The sequence below is a fragment of the Haliotis asinina genome, chromosome 10 (assembly GCF_037392515.1).
Source record: "Haliotis asinina isolate JCU_RB_2024 chromosome 10, JCU_Hal_asi_v2, whole genome shotgun sequence".
Classification (NCBI taxonomy): Eukaryota; Metazoa; Mollusca; class Gastropoda; order Lepetellida; family Haliotidae; genus Haliotis; species Haliotis asinina.
The window spans coordinates 44732031-44753924 of record NC_090289.1 but is presented as its reverse complement, the minus strand read 5'-3'; the positions used below and the strand labels follow the sequence as shown (position 1 = coordinate 44753924).

General features: G+C 41.5%; 2 protein-coding genes across 2 annotated transcripts; one reads left to right on the top strand and one right to left on the bottom strand.

The window, feature by feature from the left end:
• Window positions 1-672: 672 nt before the first annotated feature.
• LOC137298709 (transient receptor potential cation channel subfamily V member 3-like) lies at window positions 673-2748 on the top strand. The gene has a single exon (XM_067830990.1). The coding sequence runs from the start codon at window positions 673-675 to the stop codon at window positions 2746-2748; it is 2076 nt and encodes a 691-aa protein (XP_067687091.1).
• Window positions 2749-8218: 5470 nt separating this feature from the next.
• Window positions 8219-21282, bottom strand: LOC137297655 (deoxyribonuclease-1-like). Its single transcript, XM_067829558.1, has 11 exons — window positions 21237-21282; window positions 15855-15967; window positions 14413-14501; window positions 14168-14254; window positions 13474-13586; window positions 12840-12952; window positions 11310-11464; window positions 10673-10769; window positions 10228-10279; window positions 9142-9577; window positions 8219-8641 (listed from the first exon to the last, which is right to left on the bottom strand). Exons 1-10 carry the CDS (start codon window positions 21280-21282, stop codon window positions 9150-9152), a joined length of 1293 nt encoding a protein of 430 aa, XP_067685659.1. The 3' UTR covers window positions 8219-8641; window positions 9142-9149.
• Between the last annotated feature and the right edge of the window lie 612 nt (window positions 21283-21894).

Genomic DNA, 21894 nt, shown 5'->3' with positions numbered 1-21894 from the left:
GTTGATTGCTCTGTGTCCTAGCATCGTATTTTTTCAGAAAATTAAATACTACGGATTAGGTCCGCCATATAACTGGAATATTGCTGAGGTTTTTCGAAAGAAAAAAGAAAGATGAACGGAGATTAGTCTCTGTTCGCGATTACAAGATGGGGCTTCTGGGCCGCCTACGATAAAGTTTGAGCTTTTCACTTTCGCCAGCCTGACCTTATTCAGGTACAGTGTTGACATTTTACACATTTCGCACGGTAATTATCGATGATATGAACCCTGAGATACTGTTACATATACGATATGTTTCCGTCTTAACTGCACATACTAGTATATGTCATAAGGGACATTGGCCAACTGGTCAGTGCTGCCACCATGTCAATTTGCTATAATCAAATCCAAGGTGACGCCAATGATATAACTTGGTTCGTGTGCACCATTGACAGGTTTCCCACATATCCAGGCAATCTCGCAGTAAGATGAAACGCAACTCTATCGATAAATATACTGAACAGTAATAACAGATTTTTCTATTTTTCGTTTTTGGTAAAGATTTTAAATAGAAGACATAAACACTAATGCGTACTTTTATGACATTTCAGTTTTTTCGTAACTTGCGCTTTGCGCTTCATTTGCTGTGTGGTATATCTAATTATGGTTTTATTACAGAAAAAAAACGTTACCATGGCAGCAGTCGAAATGGACACAGTGGCTGGGCAAACGGGCTTTACAGACACCATGAAATACGTGTTTAATCTACACAAACAGTACAAGGCGAAATTCGCTACAAGTGCAGACACCCCTCGAAACAAAGAGGCCGTTGTCAGGGAGATAGCTGCTGGCCTAACACAAGAGAACATGACGATGTTCAACTCCAAGAACAATAAGGGCAACACGGTGCTCCACTGTATAACAATGTACACGAAGAAGCAAACCCAATCGGTTAAGTTACTGGAGCTGTTTGACGTCGTTGTCCAATTGTCCCCCTACTGGTGGTGTCAGGAGAAGCAGCTCCAGGCCCCAGAGGATGAGAAAACGCTCCAGCGATACAAACGGGAGGCTGTTCGTTACTTAACAACGTCTTTAAAGAATGATGACCAGCTTACCGTTCTTGAGCTAGCGTTCCAAGTGGGAGCTACATCAATAATAGAGAAACTGATGAGTATGGATCAGGTGACGTGTTCACGCAAGATATACGTCAATGACTCCTCTTACAGATGGTATGACATCACTCATATCTTGCCTCAGACGAGCATCCAGATGAGCAAGGAATCTCAAGATTGTTGTCTGGAAAGATTACTGACCCACACACCGGACACCACAAATGACATACTGAACCTGCCACCTGTTAAGAAGGTCGAACAGATGTACTGTTCAGTCGCAGCTAAGATATACGCAGTCATCACCTTGCTGCATGTGTTCTATATGTCAGTGTTTAGTGCCATCTGTTGTATATTGATGGAAAGACGACAAAAGGTTGATGAGCAGCCATTACGAACAGTGTTAGCCTTTTATTCAGTAGGTTTGGTTGAACCGTTATTAATCACCACATACTGGCTCTATCGGATGTACAAGAACGTCGTCTGCCGACCACGATGCTGCTGCATGACGTGTTTCTACTTCTCCAAGCCACATACAGAGGTGACTTTTGTCTACGTCCTCAAGGCTTTTGCGTGGCCAATCTGCTACATGACATTTGTAGGCTTGGTACTGGCTTTTATGATTACGTTTTTGGTCACTGGTTCTGGAGGAATACATTACCTGATGTCTGTCACCTTACTGTATGGTTGGCTGCTAACGTTTGCGTTTGCTAAGGGAATACGAGGCGTCCGCTTCTTTCTTAACGTCATGTTCAAAGAAATCCTTTTGGACGTGTTGAAAGTCATTCTGGTTTATGTGGTCTTTCTCCTGGGCTTTGCCCTGGCGCTGCACTCCCAGTTCCTGGATGCCCCAAACACAACAGCGAAATACAGAACACCTCTCCAAACAATGTTCCTCCTCTTCAACGTCATGCTTGGGATCACTCAAATGTGGGATGGAAATATAGAAGAACATCTTGAAGCTGGTGGGGCGACACCAATATTCAGTCAGCTCCTTTATAGTGCCTATATTATCCTTGTAACAATTTTGCTACTTAACCTACTGATAGCTATGATGACCAAGTCCTACTCCAGTGCGAACTACGAGCATCCAGTTTCATGGAAAGTGGACACCATAAATCTTGGATTGATGATTGAGAAGGCTTTCCCTTGGCTGTCGAGACTTCTTGGTACCGGGAACATTCGTTGTGGAGCAGTCTTTGAAGATGACACGGATCCTGACTTGCAGGTGTGGTACGTCCAAGTAGGACATGACAAGAACGACAGCAGTACAACTGGGAAGCGTCCTGAAAGATATGTCGTCACTCATGACACAGGGGGGTCATCGGAGAACTACGACAGACTCAGAGACAACATTGAAGCACTCGCGCACATCATGAACACAAGCACATCGGATCTGGAGAATACAATGAATAGCAGAATATCTTCAGCTAAGAAATCTGTACAAAAAACTAGGAAAATGGTTGTGGATGATGTACAAAAACTGAATCAAAGGTTTTCACAGCTTGCTGAGAGCGTTGAGAACGCATTGACCAGAATCGCCGATGTGCAGGCGACTCTGAAGAAACAAGCGGTACAAAAGCGACAAGCTGACGCTTCACCATCCATCGCAGCTGAGGCTAAAACGGAGCCAGCCACTGCCCAAATTCCTTGGAAATGAGAACATATTTATTGTAGTCCATTATTCTTTGACCATGTTTAATTTGTTCGAGAATTTTTGTATATGTCCACGGTTGTTGTAATACCATGGGCAAAGCCTTTCATTTCTTCTACATATGTCGGAATTTCTTCACTTGTTCTGTCATGGATAACGATTACTGTGATACCACTAGAAGTCGTCTTGTCCTCCGACGCTGTGATGCCATTGCAGGATATAGAGTTTCAAAACTAGACGAGATTATATTTAACACTTGTATTGTTTTTGTAGATACGTATACTTGACAATTAGGGTGTTTAGATGACCTAGCTGCTTACAAACATTTCAGCACAGCATCCTAGTATTACATCGTCGCAATCATCAGTGTGTATTATAGCTATATTTATATTACATATAACTAAGATATTTGTAATAATATATTTATTTGTGTTGTTTACATTGCTATTTAGACACGTAGAACTGTGTAACCAAATAGACTATGTGTCAGGTGTTGCGTGTATACGTATTTCCTTTATGTTTCCATGAATTTCTTCTGTTAGCCTTGCGACACTGACACCTTCTCTGTGTGAAGCGCTGTAGTTTAGTGATTTGATTGATTTTGACGCGGCAAGCTGTACAATATGTCCAGTGCGGCTGATCACTGTATTGTCACTTGTATGGACCCAGACTGTATTTTCAGGTGGAAATAAACTGTCATGAAAAATTTCACAGCCACTGTTCGGAGATCATATTTTCACCTATACATCCGACAGAACAGGAATGGTGAAGACGTGGATTAGAATAATTACTGTTCTTCACCAACCCATGCTTGTCGTGGGAGGTGGCTATCTGGATAGGGTTGTCGTGCTCGCTGACTTGGTTGACACGTCTTTCTACCCAGCTGCCTATACCGAAGCTCATGATGTTGATCACTGGATTGTCTGGCCCCGACTCGATTACATGCAGATCGTAGTCATATAGCTTGAATATTGTAAAATGATAGAAGAAAAACAAAACTCTTGAGCAGCAACGATTTTTTTATGAAAGTATGAAAGAATGTGCTTGGTTCTTTTCTTTACAACGTCAATGTGGCGTTTCCGGAAATGTGGCGGGTGAATGAGTAAATTTAGTTTCATGCCGCATTCAGTAATATTTCAGCTATGTGGTAAAGAGTCAAATCTGTAACAGATAATCGAGTGATCAACGGTATGAGCATCGATGTACGTAAAAGGGGTACGACGATAGGTGTTAATCAAGTCAGCGAACGTGACCACTCGATCTCTGTAGTTGCTTCATGCTCATGTGGAAATACGGTTGTGTTTCTTCGGGTAGACATCGACTAATATTCCATTTCGTTGACTTTGGATATTTACGACGTATGATACTTGCTCATTCTGTCAACCATTGGTTTAAACAGCCGACGAGAGATTATTTGCAGGCCGATTGACGTAAATCATTATTCATTCGCTCCCGCAATGTTTTGCACTGACGGAACGGTTACTTGGTTAGGCCTACATACAGCCGAGTCTATTGCTAAGTTTCCCACGACTTCATGTTATGATAACATGAATGGTTAAATTGTCAATGTGAAAGTTATGTAAAACTGTATTTCACTTGCAAACACGATCTAACGTTTTCTTTGAAAACAGGATTATAATAGCTACTTTTAGATGGTTGTGAGAACGACCATTATGGTTTGTACAACCGATGTATGACTTCACTGACAATCGTCATTCAGAATGGAAGATATGTCTGACTGAAATGTAACCCGTTCTGTTCAAGGCAAGTGCGCGAAAGCCGCACCGTTTTGTCAGTGAACAGAGTCCGACACATAGTGTCTTTCAATCTGTTAATATAAGCGCATACACATACAAGCACACAGATACACAGATGCACATACAAATACACACGCAAACGCACATACACACATACATACATACATACATACATACATACATACATACATACATACATACATACATACATACATACATACATACATACATACATACATACATACATAGACGCTCATGCACACACAGAGCCACACACGCACACACAATTCTTAAAACTCAAGCGATATGTCCAGTGCAATGGACTTGCCGATGTGGATTTTGTTTCACTTCACAGTGTGTACATCGTGCGTTCACTTCGTGACTTGAAACTTTAGTAGTGTGTATCACATAAAATAGAACACGAAATACAGACAACCAGCGTTGAGAACCGACCTGACAGAAGATAATGTGGTACCATAACTGGATACCTTCAGTCACACTGGACGACGTGTGGTGGTGGTTCTGCGTTCAACCCCGTTCATTGGTTGACCTGGGCTACACAATACATAATATCAGCTAGACACTACTCAAATGCAAGGATATGTTACCTGTGCAGGGAGCGCTTACTCAGTAGATAGATAGATTTCAGATTCGAACATTTTTGGGGTTAATTTCCATCTGAATTAGGCATCTAATCGCCAGCACACAAACTCATTGGTCTCAACCACTAAAAACTGGAGGACTCACAACTGGAAGGAAGTATTTTATGTACCCCTCTCACATATTTAAATCAATTTTGCACGGATAATGCGACGAAAAAGTATTAATGGAAAGTTGTAAAATGTATAATATTTCATATTTGGATAATACTTTCTCAGTAAAGTGTACATTTTGATACATGGCAAACTCGAATGTTTGCAGGCAAAGACATAAAATGCCAGTATTACATCGAGAAACAAAATCCATTACGAACTGAGAGGTCAAAAAACAGTATTGGGAGATAAAAGGATTTTACACCACTTCCTCAACCTTTGTACTGACTGCAGGAGGGCAAACGTAGAACACGTAATGCATATGTGCATTTAAAGATGTTGTAATGAAAGATATTGTCTGTGTTTCAATTAATATTCATTTGTCTCGAAAATATTCTTTTGTCTCAAAGCACTTTTTGACTGATTCCTGGTATTTAACCATGAATATTGTATTACCATTATATCAAATCACTGAAGGGACATCTATAGCCAGTGTTGGAAGTATACTGCAGTTTTCATTTTCAGCAAACTACCGCTATAAGGCACCGGAAGGTACCACTACTGCTAGACACATATTAGATGATCCTTCGCACTAAACGCCTTTGTGACAAGAGAGGCGGTACAACGAATTGGGCGAGTACACTTGGCTGCTACAGGTAGCTTGACGATTATACACGTGCAATACATGCTAACCGCGGCATGATATCAACACCGAATATTTCTTCGAATGATAAGACTGCAATTTCAGGCATAAGATACTGATATTCCACGCTAACCTTTAGTTAAGACGAAGACAAATAGGCGATTGGGGCATTGACAAGCATTTTAGATATTCAACAATTTTGTTAAAAAAGACCCAGGAAAATGTTATTTGCTTCGTGAATTGGATCGGTGGTCCTAAACATATTTTCTCAGTATATTGTGTTGACTCAATTCGTTGGGATTGTACCTGTTCCCAAATCGAGTGTGCTATAACAATTCATGCGTGAAACGCACGGGTGAAATGAACTTCTCGATATTTATCAGACAACCTTTCTCCCTCTTGTTTAAAGTGGATCGTTCTGTGGGGCGTTCCCAAGTATGCAAATTGGGGTCATTTGTCAGGTCGTGGATCATCTTATATGTGTTTACCAGTAAGTTTGATATTGGCATATTTGTTTATACATTAAGATAACACTGCACTAATTGCTGCAAGCCCTGGACATACACCCTTCAAGAAAAGGTAGAGGAACCTGAACTTTGAAATCTGGTAGAAAGGAAACCCATTTCGGAACGTTACAATGACGTTCATCTTGTGCACTCAGCATCATTTCACGTTATCACCACACGCATGGGACACAATGCATGGGAAGCACGTGCACAACGTGCGAGCCTCCCACACGTGCACGGGGTGTCATTATGAATCGTGACGCTTATCAGGTGGGTCGATAAATCATTGTAGACCCGTTTTTTCGGTAATTTTCTGACATTTCTGCATGGTCAGGGTTTTCAGGGCCAAAACACACACTACAGACATATTCCAGTCACATGACAAGGGGGATAGCTGAACGAACAGCTTTGCTTTGAATGAAATCCATGTGGTCATGCATTCTCAAAACATCCATCATTATTGTATCAACACTGATTCAGTCCCGTATATCTCGCAGTTTCGGCAATCGTACATTGAAAGTACAGAGTATATAATTGTACTGCACTTTACCTCTACCACTTTCCCCTGACACCATGTTATTAGTGTGTCTGTAAGAATCCTTTAGAGAACTTCAGGTGTACCTACTCAATGTCATTACTCTAGGTGGGTATCGAGGTCACAGAAAAGCGAATAGTCACTGAATTTTAAACTTATCAGGTCATGTATTCAAATCGTTGCTGACTGACATCAACGTTTCAGTGACTTGCGATGCTATAATTTCTGAGACTTGATCCAAGACAGGTAGAGGCAGAGCTAGGATTTTGTGAAGATATGTATGTTAAAGAAACCATCTTTCATGTTGTTATGGGGGTGGGACGTGTTTGCCCGTCACGCCGAAGACAAAAGTTCGATTTCCCACTTCTTACAGTGTCGTAAGCCCATTTCCGGTGTCCTCTGTCGTGATACTGGTGAAACATTGCTAAAAGTCACGTAACACCACAATCACTCACTCATATCGACGTGGTAGGGCAAAAGTGCTACAGAATGGTACTTATTTTTTGCATGTGTGTACAATCAGATTCATCATTAGCCAACGTTAATCTATAAAGGCTAGGAATGAGTGTAGACATACATATGCCCTACCTCCGTGTTTCGCTATTTCTGATAGTTGGTTGACGAAAAGAATAAAATTCGGAGGACCCAATATGTATTCCTGACTGGTACCGGGGCAATCTAAACACAAGAAAACTATAGCGCAAACAGGGTTGCGAAACAAAGAGAAAATGGCCATTCTTCCTGTTTTCCGAGCGAAGCGAGCAAAGGTTTGCAACTTACTCCCCTCGTTTGGTTTTGGATTTTAATATCAAAATATAGGCACCCATTTCTTCACAGGGTTGTGCTCTCAGATTTCTCAGATTTCTCATTTTCCCTTTGTTGCGCAACCCTATTTGCACTACACTTTGCCTGTGTTAAATCATTCGGTAGTCATGGTCACGGAAAAGGTTGCTGCAACGACATATAAACGGAGGTAACTCATGAAACTCCCAGGATGGCATTGTCCATTGATGGAACTGAAATAAGATGGCACGCAATCAAATAAGTCATCGAGCCTAACTGGTCTCATCGTCGTCGTACAGCAAGTATGTAGATAGATGCTCATGATGTTGATCATTGGATTCGCTGGTCAAGACTCGATTATTTACACACGCTGCAATATAGCTGGAATGTTGTCCTGTGTGGTCTATACCCGATCACACTAGATAGAATTAGGTTTGGGTGATCGGTTCTGACACCGAAACCCCTCGAGGACTGGTAAATAGAAACCTGAGAAAAGACAGTTCTGATTTTCTCATTTATACTGAAACATGCATGAAATCAAGTTTGTCTATGTTACACAGTACCACTGCACTGGCAATACACAGACTTCACTATTTTCTAGCGGTATGTGTGTCGACACAAAGATTGGAGTTATAAACACTGCCGTATCTCGGCGATTACCTGGCTGGTTTCCTGGGTCTGTTGCGCAACAGACCCAGGGAACCAGACTGGGTGATTACACATAAGGTGGGAACGTTATATTAAGTTACCCATGAGCAAATGTGTTATATCAAATGAGATACATCGTCCTGTCCTCCCAGTTCTAACACCGGCTTTATACCCAGTATTTCCCGAGAAATTCTGACAAACTGTCTGGAGTCTGGATGGAGTCAAAGTTCTACAAAACAGACCTGTCATCAAGTTGTGTTGTGCCCCTGGAGGTCCTGAAAGAAATACTATGGAAATTAGTCACACAAAAAAAGCATGATCTTTTAGGAGAGGGTGACGTTAAATTATGGCGAGTGATACCAACATTGGACACAATTTGTTGACATTAATCATATTAAATCATTGTTTTGCCACCAAAACAGGACAAACGTAAGGCCAAAACACAACAATGATGCCTGTTTGAAATAACATTTCTCTTTTTTGTCCTTGTAGCCATCTTCATATACTTTCTTTTGTGCGAAACATCAGTTTAGATCAAATGCGCTTTAGTGTGAACAAAACGCAACTTGAAGAAATGCTGCCTTGTTTGGCATGGTTCGGAGCAGTTGCACGTTTCCAAAATGTTAGGCCTTTCAAAAGTATACATCTATCTAGAAGGAAAACTAGAGACTCAACCAGCTAACCAGGGAACAAAGCAATGAATAATGAGAACATGGGTTGACATGCAACATATGCAGACATATATAATCTTAATTTGTGTAATCTCCCCACTTACCCTCCGGATCAGCTTCTGCGATTTGTGACTTTAACATGACACGTCAATGGAGACTTTAAACGGCACGTGATCGTGACGTCATAGGACTTCCTGGACTCGAGTGTGCAGAGACCGTACACGTATGGCGGCTTCTCAAACATCCCCGAGTCAATGTACGCCTTGGCCATTCCGATTGACTCAGTAAACAGTACCTCGGGAAATAGTTTTTGGAACTCCTGCAAACTGTTCACCACGTCTTTTTCATTCTTCTTCTCGGCAATCACTTCAAGCAAATTCTTCCTGTCGCCATCTCGTTTTACTTCAATCGTGAAACCAGCACTCTTGGCTTTCTTGGTCCTGTACAAAGCTCGGACATGACCAACACTGGAAATGCTCTGCGTCTGTGCGACGTTGAAGGACAGCTCCGTATTTAACATCTTTTGCAGTTTCGCATTTTCTGTTCAAATAAAATATTTAACGTATTAAGACAGTTACACGCAGACCTGCTAAGATCCGTCTTTGAAGCCCATGCATGTTTCAAGGTCTTGCTAAAGGGATCGGGTGGTCTTGCAGACTTGGATGTCAGGTGGTATTGTATCCCAGCTGCGTAGATCGATGCTCATAACGTTAATCACTAGCTTGTCTGGACCAGACCCGAATATTTACTGAGAGTGATTAACACATAAAAATAAACAAAGACGTTGGCATAATCGTGGTCGATTACACATACACATTCCACGTTCTGGCAGGCATTGAACGGGTGTGAGTTAAGTTTTACGCCGCTTAAAGCAATATTCCAACAATATCACGACGGGTATCAGAAATATCAGAAACGTGTGTCATGCATTGTACCCAATCGGGGAATCGAACCCGGGTCTTTGGCGTGACGAGCGAACGCTTTAACCACCAGGCTACCCCAACGCCCCCAAGAGAGGTATTACATCAGACTGACTGACCCGTGGACACACAAAAAAAGCATTTCCGTACAACATGGGGAACTGAACACGTATTCAGTGTGAAAGTGCCAGGAATCCTACCACTTAACTACCTAAGTGTTCTCAATACAAAATTGAGAGTAACAAAATGATGAAAGAAAATAGGACTCACTTTTCCCAGCAATGGAAAGCTCAATGGGGTAGTGGTCGCTGACATCTTCGGCCTGTTACAATGAAAGAAAACGTTTTGATAACAGACGCAACTATCTGCCATGGGATTTCGTAAATATGTTAACAGTAACCAAGGGAAACAAACTAGTATTCTGGCTCTACACAAGATGCAAAAGGCAAGGCAAGACACATCTATTCCTGTCAGAGACTGAGCTCCTGTCAGAGTAGAATACCCGAGACGGACCGAATCCTTTGACAGACTGAACTCAGCATCAGAGCACTTAGATGCACCTATTCCTTTGAGAGACTGAATCCCTTGTCATAGCAGAACACTCTAGACGGACTGACTCCTTTGGGAGACTGAACTTAGAGTCAGAACAGAACACTTAGACGCACCTATTCCTTTGGGACACTGGCCTCCTTTTAAACACAGAACACAGACTCACCTCTTCCTGGGAGAGACTGAACTCCTTGTCAAACTGGAACACCTTGCTGCTGCCGGGAACTATGCTGGTTTTCAGCTGGTGTCCAGTTACCACGAACCTGAAGTACCAGTGACAACTCGAGGCATATTCTACACTTGATGGTAATACAAAGCTGTGGCATATATTAAGCTATGTTATATTTCATGATGAGAGTTTTAATACATCAGTGAGTCCATCATGATGATCACGTCGTAACAAACCCTCACTTAATACACATAAAATATGATAGCGTGTGCCCCTTTCTGATGGAGGCATAAAGACTTGTACATATGAAAATATTTTGTCACAAACATGAATATGAATTCATAAATTCATCTTAAAGCTTTGCATCTTTAATTAGTAATGCGGCAGACTAAGTTAACATTCTTTTTACGATTCGTACATACTGTATACATATTGTAGGTATTGCAAACAGGTATCACAGGTGTGTGTTTTTAACTTTGGGTTCAGTCTTTTGGTAACTGTTTTCAAATTATGTACGTTTTACACGTATCATTTTTGTGTCAATTTTCAAATGTTTACTTTCTTCTATACGTATGTTTTTATTCAAACCTAGGGCATAACGCTCCTGCTGATTCCGATATGTTAAGAGTCGAACCTGTCGTAACTGCAGTCGGTGCTGCTAACGGTGGTGTCTGCGTTGTCCTTAATGAGCCAAGTAAAACGACGGTCACTCCTTAGAGATATCCTTTCCCAGTCTGAGTCGGACACGAAGTCCCCGTCGGCGTTGAAGTCTCCTGCGATGATGACGTTCTGTCGAAAATGAAGCCAATTTACATATTTAAACTTTGGTGATTCATTATGTAGGCATTATGTGTGAATAGTTCACAGTGAGTGAGTGAGTGAGTGAGTTTAGTTTTACGTCACACTCAGCAATATTCCAGCAATGGCGACGGTCAGTAAACAATCGAGTCTGGACCAGACAATCCAGTGATCAACAACATGAGCATCGATCTGTGCAATTGGGAACCGATGACATGTGTCAACCAAGTCAGGGAGCCTGACCACCCGATCCCTAGTCGCCTTTTATGGCAAGCATGGGTTACTGAAGGCCTATTCTCTCTGGGGACCTTCACGGGTAGTTTGTGTACAGTTCTGACTACATAGTAAATACAAGGCATAAGATGGACAGATGTATTGCATTATGAACCAATGCTACAACATTATATGACAACTGTCGATGACTGATTCTGAGCAAACCGATCGATTTAACAGCAAGATATACCCTGTGGGTGATGGCAATCAATCAATCAAGTCACCTTGCTTGGCCACCAGGGCCAGGATTTTCAAAGCTCTCTTAGCACTAATACTGTCATAAGTGCCATACAATAACATAAACTTACGACTATCTTAGCGCCAAGGGAGCTTCGAAAATATTGGCCCCGGTGCACTTGTACAGTGCGATCCCGTACTTTACATAGACTTACGACAGTCGTAGCGCTACAATTCGCCGTGTGAAACGGACCCAGGCAGCTTCGAAAATATTGGCCCCGGTGCCGTTGTACACAGCCGATCGTACCTACCGTGCTTTAATATAGACTAACAACAGGCGTAATTTTAAGGGGTTTTGTACAACGATGTCGGGATCCATTAGTTCGCATCCTTTCCTTCATTTTGACTTCCGATTGTTCGACAAAGAAAATTAACGTGAGTCAAAAAACAAACAACAGTGAATTATCTCCCTTTGACCATTATTGTAAAGTGGAACAATTATCGTTTTTATTATAGTTGGTTACGTTCTTTTATAGTTAACTTACGCGAATGAAAATGCTTGCCCTTTTTGCTTCTAAATGTTGTCAGGACCCAGGCGTTCTTACTTTACAGTCATTACAGGGTTCACCAGTAATCATTTGCCATCTTCAACATAGGGCAACTAAATATTTTGCAAAACTATCCCGAGGAGAGCCCGGTGAGGTCGTAAGTGGCCACTGACGGATGCTGACTTGTCATCGGATCCCAAATGAGCTGATCGATCCTCATGCTGTTGATCACTGGATTTTCTGGTCTCGGCTCGATTATTTGCAGACCGCCACCATGCAGTTGTAAAATTGTAGTGCGGCTTAAAACTAAACTCACTGACCAATTCTACCATACTACAGTGCCAGGCCTGTTGTCTAGCTCTACTTACTTCGATGCCCCAGTGTTTCTTTGTCGCTTCCCACACGTGCAACAAGGCGTTAATCTCTGCTACAGCTTTGCTGGGCGATGTGTGGATTGCGATAATCGCAAAATCGTCAATTTCTACAACACAGAATTAAGGTTTATAAGACAAAGTGTTATGTGAAACAACTATGTATTTTCCATGTGGTTTGATGTCATGGCATCTGATAAATCAGATAATAATGAAAACATGTGTGGTGTGTTAGGCAGCACAACACTGACGTCATTGAAAGTGAAATAGAAGTTAAGTTAAATTCCACTCTAATCTTCACACGTCGCAGGCTCAGAGACAACACACGTAGAATAGCTTGAAAAAGTGACACCCCAGAGACGTGCTCCCTAAATAAGTTATAGACTGTAATCGCTTATCCGAAAAACGGCAATGGCCAAAGTCATGTACATATATTTAAACCAGCCATTTCACTGAATTTTAAAGCCACACCATGATGTCTTGAAAAATCACATAACTGGCAAACCATGTACTCTTACGCTGTTTCTAGATATATACGATGATGTTTCATGTAATAATAATGAAGAGAACGGTGTCAACTGATGTAGCATATATAAACATATCACCATGATCAAATCAGTTCAATATGTACCCAAGTTAGGACAAGAGAATCTGACTGCGTAGGGTTCCCTTTCGAAGGCGTCGGTACCATCGTCAACGCCGTCCTCGTACTGGTAATTGTCTACAATCTTCACTCGGCTGGGTCTAAAGACAGAAAGGAATATTGGTGCAATATTGATGGGGTTTTTTCAAAATTAGTAAAGTCAGTCCATTTGTTCCGGACTGTACTACAACATAAACCGTAAAGTTAAGCGAGTGAGTGAGTTTATTTTTGCGCCGCACTCAGCAGTATCCCAGCTATATGGCAGCTAATCCAGTGACCAACACCATCAGCATCGACCTACGCAACTGGGATACAACTGGGATAGGCCTGACCACCCGATCCCGTAATGGTCTCTTCCGAGCATAGGGTATTGAAGTTCAGTTCTAACCAGAATCATCGCCGGTCGTAAAGTTAAAAGATAACATCCAAAGAATAATTTGAAAAAGTGACACCCCAGAGACGTGTTCCCAAAGACAATTTCACGCCTGTAATCCCTTATCCGAAGAATTAAACGGCGATGGCCAAAGTCTTATACAAATATTTAAACGAGCTATGCTATTGAATTTTAAAGCGACACCATGATAACTTAAAAATTCACTTTGTTATTTCAGTCTTCCAGTTTTGTGGTATTTGGCATCGATGTATGTGGCCTTGCTGAATACAGTGACTGGAGATGACGTACCTGTACAAGAAGGCATACTGTTCCTTGGAGACAGTTCTGCCCAATCTCTCGCTAACATCGGCCATGAAAGGATCATCGGGGTCGATTCTGAAAAAGCGATGTAAAAAACTATTTGTTGTAATGGACCGGCAAGCGCGTAGAAGCAATTTTTTCTTGTAAGTCCGATGAGTTTCAAAGCTGTATATATTAAAAAGTATTAAACCTCTTGTGAACAGCTGACTGTTCGTGTATGTTGCGGGACCTACTTGTTGACCATGGTGATGAGGTTGTCAAGGGCCGTCTTGCCCTTGTCCCGGATTTCCTGGAGCAACAGCAGGTCATATCTCTGCACCACCTGCAGCATGAGAACACCCACACTCATTCGTCTACAACAGAGGACTAACTCCCATACCTTAACACTGACTTAAGGAAATCTTAGGGGGTGAAGTAACGTCGGATGGTAAAGTCACTCGGGGTGGCAGGATGACAAAAGCACTCGGGGTAAAAATGTCACTAGCGGTGGTAAAGATATCAGGGAAGGTACAAACATTCGGGATGTAAAGTCGCGTGGGCTGTAAAGTCATTTGGATGACACAAACACCTGAGGTGACCTGGGATAATAAATCAGTTTGGCATAGTAAAGTCATTACGGGTGGTATAAATACTCGAGATAGTAAAGTCACTCGATTGTGGACGGTGTAGTCCCACGGGGCGGTAGACATAGCCAGTCCTGATATATATAACATCCCCCTCACCACGACTGTCGCATCTGGATAACATACACAATCGCGATACGGTTCAGTTACCCATGTCATAGAGTATGGCAGTGACAAACATATTTCTGAAAATACAAACTATAAATTCAACGTCAGAGCGACACACACAGAAAGCAGAGCCAAAGCAGTAAAGTGAATGGCTTCCAACCATGTCACAATACCCTCCTACAAGATGGCTGCATGCATTATTTCGCTTCCATGAATACAATATCGACCACTAAACAGGTGCGTCTATTCATAGGTCGCCAAACTACAAGTTCACTACCACAGTGACCTACATGAAACCCAAATGAATGACACTGTGAATGACAGTCTACGAGCCATCACACCACCATTGTTAAAAACCCTTTGTGCAACCTGCGGTCATTTCCATAGCGTCTGTACAAGTTGAATAGCTGCACGGGGGGCACACTTTTTTTAGGGACCGAGTATCAAATATCCCTGGTTTTCTTGTCAGTATATCTTTTAGTCAGCTATTTTTCAAACCTACATTTTTCATATTGTTTAAAAAATATTTAATCATGGCTTTACCATCAAGAACTTAAACGTGAGGAACATACGGCAACAGAGTACCTGCATATGCAAATACCTGATTATTAACATCACTTATCTAACGACATCATTCTCTTTATTCGCAGGTCTTGTGTTCCTCTTCGAATCGACCATACTTATATCTTAAGGAAATTACACTGATAGAGGGAAATTCCGCAGAATGCTCATGGTATTCTCGCGAGTTCGGCAAGTTCTTTTACGTCAAGAAATTCATTGTACTCTTAAGTCCAATCTACATAATATACATTGCATTTCTAACAACGAATGTTATTCACATACATGTATTTGAAAGACCGAGCATTATGGCAATGCATAAAGAATGTAGTCTTCAAACACATAAACTCCAGCAATTATATATGTTCAAGCCGTTTTGTCTTTACCTTCGAAATAATACTGGTGACATTTTTGTTTTGCATTTTCTTCCTCCCAAACACCTGTATGTTGAATGCGGCCACTCGTAGAGGTGGGGCAGCAAGCGCGGGTGTGGCGCCATCTGGGGGACAAAACATGATATTAATGTCATGAATCTTGAACATAAGAACACATCGGAGCGAGGGATAATGTGGATCATGTTTATACTCTCCCTAAACTTTCCTTTTATCTAAAAAGCATGTTTTCGACAGAACACCTGGTGTCATCCCTGGCTTTCAGTGGTCCATTCTTACAACGGCTATTGTTCCTTCTTCTACGAAACGGAATTTGTTTCTGGGGATAGACTAGTCTCGGTTTTCTTTGACGCTGACCTTCTATATCATCATAGACAAATATGATATGGTTAGGATTATAAGTATGGTTTACCATAGACAAATATCATATAGTCAAAAATAATAAGTCTATTTCATCAGAGATATATATAATATACTACCTAAATGTTACGTATTGTTAACGATGATATAGAAAATCTGTAAACCATAGAAATCTCAAGAGTATTACAGGAACCTATCGGTCTCTAAATTGCATGCCAGTTGATGAAAAGGGGCTGAGTGGGGATGGTGTGTGAATGAGTGAGTGTGGTTTTACGCCGCTAGTGGCAATATTCCAGCAATACCATGGTAGCTGACACAAAAAAGTGGCCTTCACACATTGTAGATGTAGGGAGTCGAACCCGGTGTTCGCCGTGACGAGTGAACGCTTTAACCACCGGACCGTTGTGTATATGTTTATGTTTACTTACTAAATAGCGACACCAAATTTAGTATTCCAGCAATAGCATTTATTAGAGTTGGGTGTTGATGTAATTCCAGTGTTGAGATGCCCCGTGTGGGAATCGAACCCAAACCCTCGGCGTTACGAGCGAGCGCTTTAACTACTAAGCTGTCCTACCACCATCTACATTCCTACGGGAAACGTACTGTATAAAGCAATCACTGACAGAAGGTACAGTTCAGATCTTCTATAAAACTCATTTCTTAAATATGGTCAGGTTGTTGATTGCTTCACGCCTCAAGCAATATTCTAACTAAATGAAGGAAGGCTGCAAACAATCAAGACTGAAACAAAAAAAGTGATTAACATTCTGAGCTATGTCCTATGCCATCCATTTCAATCTTTCAGGTATACGTTAAAGGTAAATATGAGATTAGGTCATTGTTTAAAAGTATGTAAAACATGTACCTGCCAGGAAACAATCTGTAGGCAAAGCACTGAGAGTTAGTGAGCGACTTTATATCTTTCGCGTGACTTCGTCTCATAGTTGAAATTTAGCCTGTCTCACAGCAATAACCCACATTCACCCTTGCATGGGTTACATTATCCTTTCAAAGAGGTAATCCGATTTCACGCTTCCGACAAAGGTAACCATGGTTACAGGCTCACAATACAAGTGATTTCACCTGTCCGGTGTCAGAACAGACAGGACATTGATCCCACAGCCACACTACCCGTGGATAGGTGAGGGACGTCCCGTCGAATGATATTGTTTTCCCTTCCAGCAACTGTTGGGGTAGCTTAGATGTTGAGGCGTTGGTTTGCCTCACCGAAGACCCGGGTTCAATTCCCCACATGGGTACAATGTATGAAGCTCATTCCTGGTGTCCCCTGTTATATTGCTGGAATATTGCTAAAATCGGTGTAAACCTAAACTCACTCAATCCAACAACACTAACTGTAGTGTAGATGCTATTAGTACCGCAAGTTTACACGTTTACAATGTCCTCTCTCATGCACTGGGGTTCCTTTCTATTCAAAATGTTTCTTTCAGAATGACAAAAACTATTCGCTACCGTTTGTAAATACACGGGAAAAGACATAAAAGTTGCTGAGGTTGAAGGGTGAGTGTCTAGCAACAGTAATGCGATAGTAAAGAACGAGTTGAGAATAATCACAAATGGTATGACGACAGATGGACTCGAACGAAAGACGATACGGTTTCCTGGGCCTAGATTTTCGAAGCTCTCTTAGCGCTAAAATAGTCGACACTTACGACTATCTCAGCGCTGAGAAAGCCTCGAACATCTAGGCCAGGATGTTCATTATTCAAATCAACGTCGCTGTAATGAGCTCGATTCTCATCTAACGATCCTGGGCCTACATTTTCGAAGCCCTGTTAGTGCTAAGATCGTCGTAAGTTAATGCTAATGTATGGCACTTACGACTATCTTAGCGCTAAGAGAGCTTCGAAAATGTCGGCCCTGTACTCTCGCATTGACCTTTTCCGACCTGAACAGATTCGGCCGTGAGTACTTTGCTAATCACAGACTGAACGGTTGATCGTGGTGGTAACTGCACGGTGACCTCTGTCAATTTTAAACATGCCAACTTCCTGTTGAAGTCGTGAAGCGATTTCTTTCATTGTTTGCAAGTACATCGCATTCAACTGTATCATTAGCAGGATAGTCATATTTTACGAAGTAAAATTGATTTTCATTACGGTATGGTACGAGTAACGTTCCTTCTACAATGGTCTCGCTGCAGTTATCTCCCTTACATAAAGCGTCGGTGCTTGCACGACGTCATGCTTTCAACACCCACCCCACTCTCCCACATCGAAGTAATTACTGATTTGAGGAACTATTTGGGTGTGTCATTCATTTAAGTGTCCGTAATCGAAGGGTTTCTCTATTTACGACAATTAGTTGTGCGTGCCGTGCTCCATTGTATTAAAGTTCCAAACTTTCTCTGTATGTCATCGCATCTGTCGTTTATAGTTCGAGTTTGTGTGACTATGTTAAAACTCAGATATAAAGGTATTAATCAACCTTCCTTTTGAACCTTCCTTGATAATGCAAGGAACGGAAGATGTGCTTCCGCGTGTTAAAGGTCACATGCAACCAGCTCACTGCGCATGCGTTATGAGCGCAGCGATTCCCGGTTGTCGAAACCACTTTTCCCCCAGCACTTGAGGGAAATTAGTGAATCGTTTGAACTCTGATTTTGCGTGGTTTCTTTCATCGCTTTTTTTTAACTTTATAGGTTGAATTGGCATTTTTATGATAAGTGCATACCGAAAGGAATCAGAATCTGCAAAGTTGTGTGACCTTGTTTGGGTCTTTTTGGTCGCCAAGTTCGAACTAGAGACCCTCTTATTACAATCTGCGGATGTTGACAGGGGCAGACAACTGGCTGGCAGGGGATTATGAAGCTGAGAATTCGACGCTTGATTGTCAGTTTGTGGAGGAGACTGGCAGATGTTATTCGTGCGAATGGTTGGTATTGGTAATATTAACGGTTTATGCATTCCTCTCAGATTACAAATACAATGCTACAATATTTCAGTGCCATGAACTAGGGCTTTTTGGTGTTTTGATTGTTGTTGTTGATTGTTGTTCTTGTAGTTGTTCTCGCTGATGATGATTATGATGATGGTTTTGTTTTGTTTGTTTTCTGTGGGGAGGGGTGTTTGGTTTTGGTTTTGGTTTCTGTTTGTTTGGGGTTTTTTTGCTTTGTTTTGTTTTGTGTGTTTGTTTGTTTTTGTTTTGGGTTTGGTTTTTTGGGGTTTTTTTTGGGGGGGTGCTTATTTGGGGGGCTAGGGGTCTTTGGGGGGGTCTTGAAGTGAGAGGGAGGGAGGAAGGGTGTGAGTGTTTTAAACAGATCTGTGCATAGTGGCTGGTTTATAATAACAGAGCACATATGATACATAACATGACTGACGCATTATTCGTTATACAGCAGAGCTTGTGTTATACATTCATTCACAGTTTAAAAAATTTCATTTTTGCACTTCAGTTTCAATGGTCACCTAACACAATTTTTGGGGGTGGAGATGCGCACCCCTGCACACACACAGACACACACGCGCGCACGCGCGCACGCGCGCACGCACGCACGCACCACTGGATCCGCGTGTGGAAAAATCGTCTCTCGTGGTGATATATCGATGTATCATGTATCATGTATCATGGACCCTCGTCATGTACATATGCTGATATATTGCCTTAGTATGTTTTGTATCGATGCAAGCGTATGTCGCGTAACTGACGATGCAAACATTGACGCTATCAATGGATCGTTACACCACTACTCTTAAACAGTGTAATTTCAGAAACAGTTACCATTTCAGTACGCGTTATTTGGTGTTCAAAGCATGTACACCGCACCGTGTATATATGTAGTACTTGTGTACTAATCATACCAAACCATGTGGGTGGCGCTTGATTAAGGATTATTGTTACACATTTCACAAGTAGGATAACAGGAACATATTTGTGTCGAACTTGGCTGCTCGTGGAGGTGTGACGATGTTATAGTATTCATGGAATGTCGGGGTAAACTGAAAAGATGGGTATAAGCAGCAACCGTTCTGAGGTTATAACATAATCCTTTGTGTACCTTTTTAACCCCGCACCACACTTAATGAGCCGAGATCACGAGACGCTCAAATTTTTTATGCTGCGGGAAAGTTTTACCGTTTTGTTTTCTTTTTCTTTGAGTACAAGAAACGTTTGCACCGAATGAAAATATGTGGATGCTGGAGATTACATTGCTATATCAGGACACCTCAAGATTAAGGAGTATCTGTAAACACATGAATCGTTTTCACTGAATGAAAATCTATGAATGCTAAGTTGTGAGATTATTCTGTTTCAAGGGACAATGTGTGGACGTTTCTGTGTGTTTTTATATCATACATCAAATATTTCCAAGTTGATGTTCACCCCTTTGGTAAATACTAAATATCAAACGAAAATCAGCTCGCCAAAGCGGAACCGATAACACAAGCGCTGAATGGAGTAATTCTGTAATCTTGATGGTAATCCGGACAATATAAACTGCCAGCTCGATTAGATTAGGGACCATTGTTGATCTAAACCTGGATTATAGTCTACATGTAACACATAGTTCCTTCGAGTTGTATCTCTGTCACATGACAGGAAGGATGTTAACTGGATGAATATTAATATTAAATATAATTGACATTACTTAACGACAGTTAACATAGTATGTAATAGTAAGAGATATTTTACATGGTGCTGTATACGTAGGATATTGGAAGAGTAGGGCTAATTATATAACCCGTAGACGACTCCAGCTTTCAACTTATCCCACAATTCAACATTCTTGACTCTTTTACACATTTTAAACAATAGGTGGTGGCAAAACCATGAGACCAGGTTTCAAAAGAACACTTTTAAATTATGCTCATTATCATTTCATTACTTCGCGTCGACAGAACACCATCAAGATTGTGTCTGATTAACGATGGGACGCGCGAGTGTGAGTGGTCACCACATTCAACATCGTCCAAGTGAGATGGTTTTTTTGGGCAATGACTCAGTCATTTATAAAAGTTTGCATTTGGTGGTATTATCGAAAACGTAACTCACCCTCGGATGCAGTTAGTCTTCTCTTCCCTCGCCTTGAGGTAGCCATGATGTTTTTGTCCACAAGTTGTGAATGCATACGACCAGCGATTGGTTCAGGTGAATATTTCGATTATAAAAAGGGTAGCCCCATTCACGCAAGGTGACTCTTCCCCAGGGACAGAGCAAACTACAAAGGAGTCATTCAAGGGAATTTCTAGATGGTTGGTCATAGACGCCTGTGGCTCTGGGTAAAGGGGAAAGCGAAAAGACAATGCTCGGGTGCAGGTTGACATAATTCTGTCCAGTGATAACTTATTGCAGTGCTCAGGGGCATAACTATATTTACTCTGTAGTTATCAGCTTAATGTATCTGTGCTCGATGTATGAACAATGTTTCACTGCAGTAAGTACATAACCATACTGGTGTTTAATTATGTAGATTTGGAGAGGGGTCAAATGTGAAAGAAAGGCTTGAATATTTTTCTCTCCAATAGCGCTTACGCCCGTCAACACTGAAAGCGCCACTCGACCATAACCAGAGACTGTTCATACTCAGCTCAGTAATAAAATCATGTGAGAGAGAGAGAGAGAAAGAGAAAATAGTTTGTCTGTCAAACATGTGTACATAATGTGTTAAACAGTTAAACATAGTGTTAAACACTATACAGACCTATTAAAT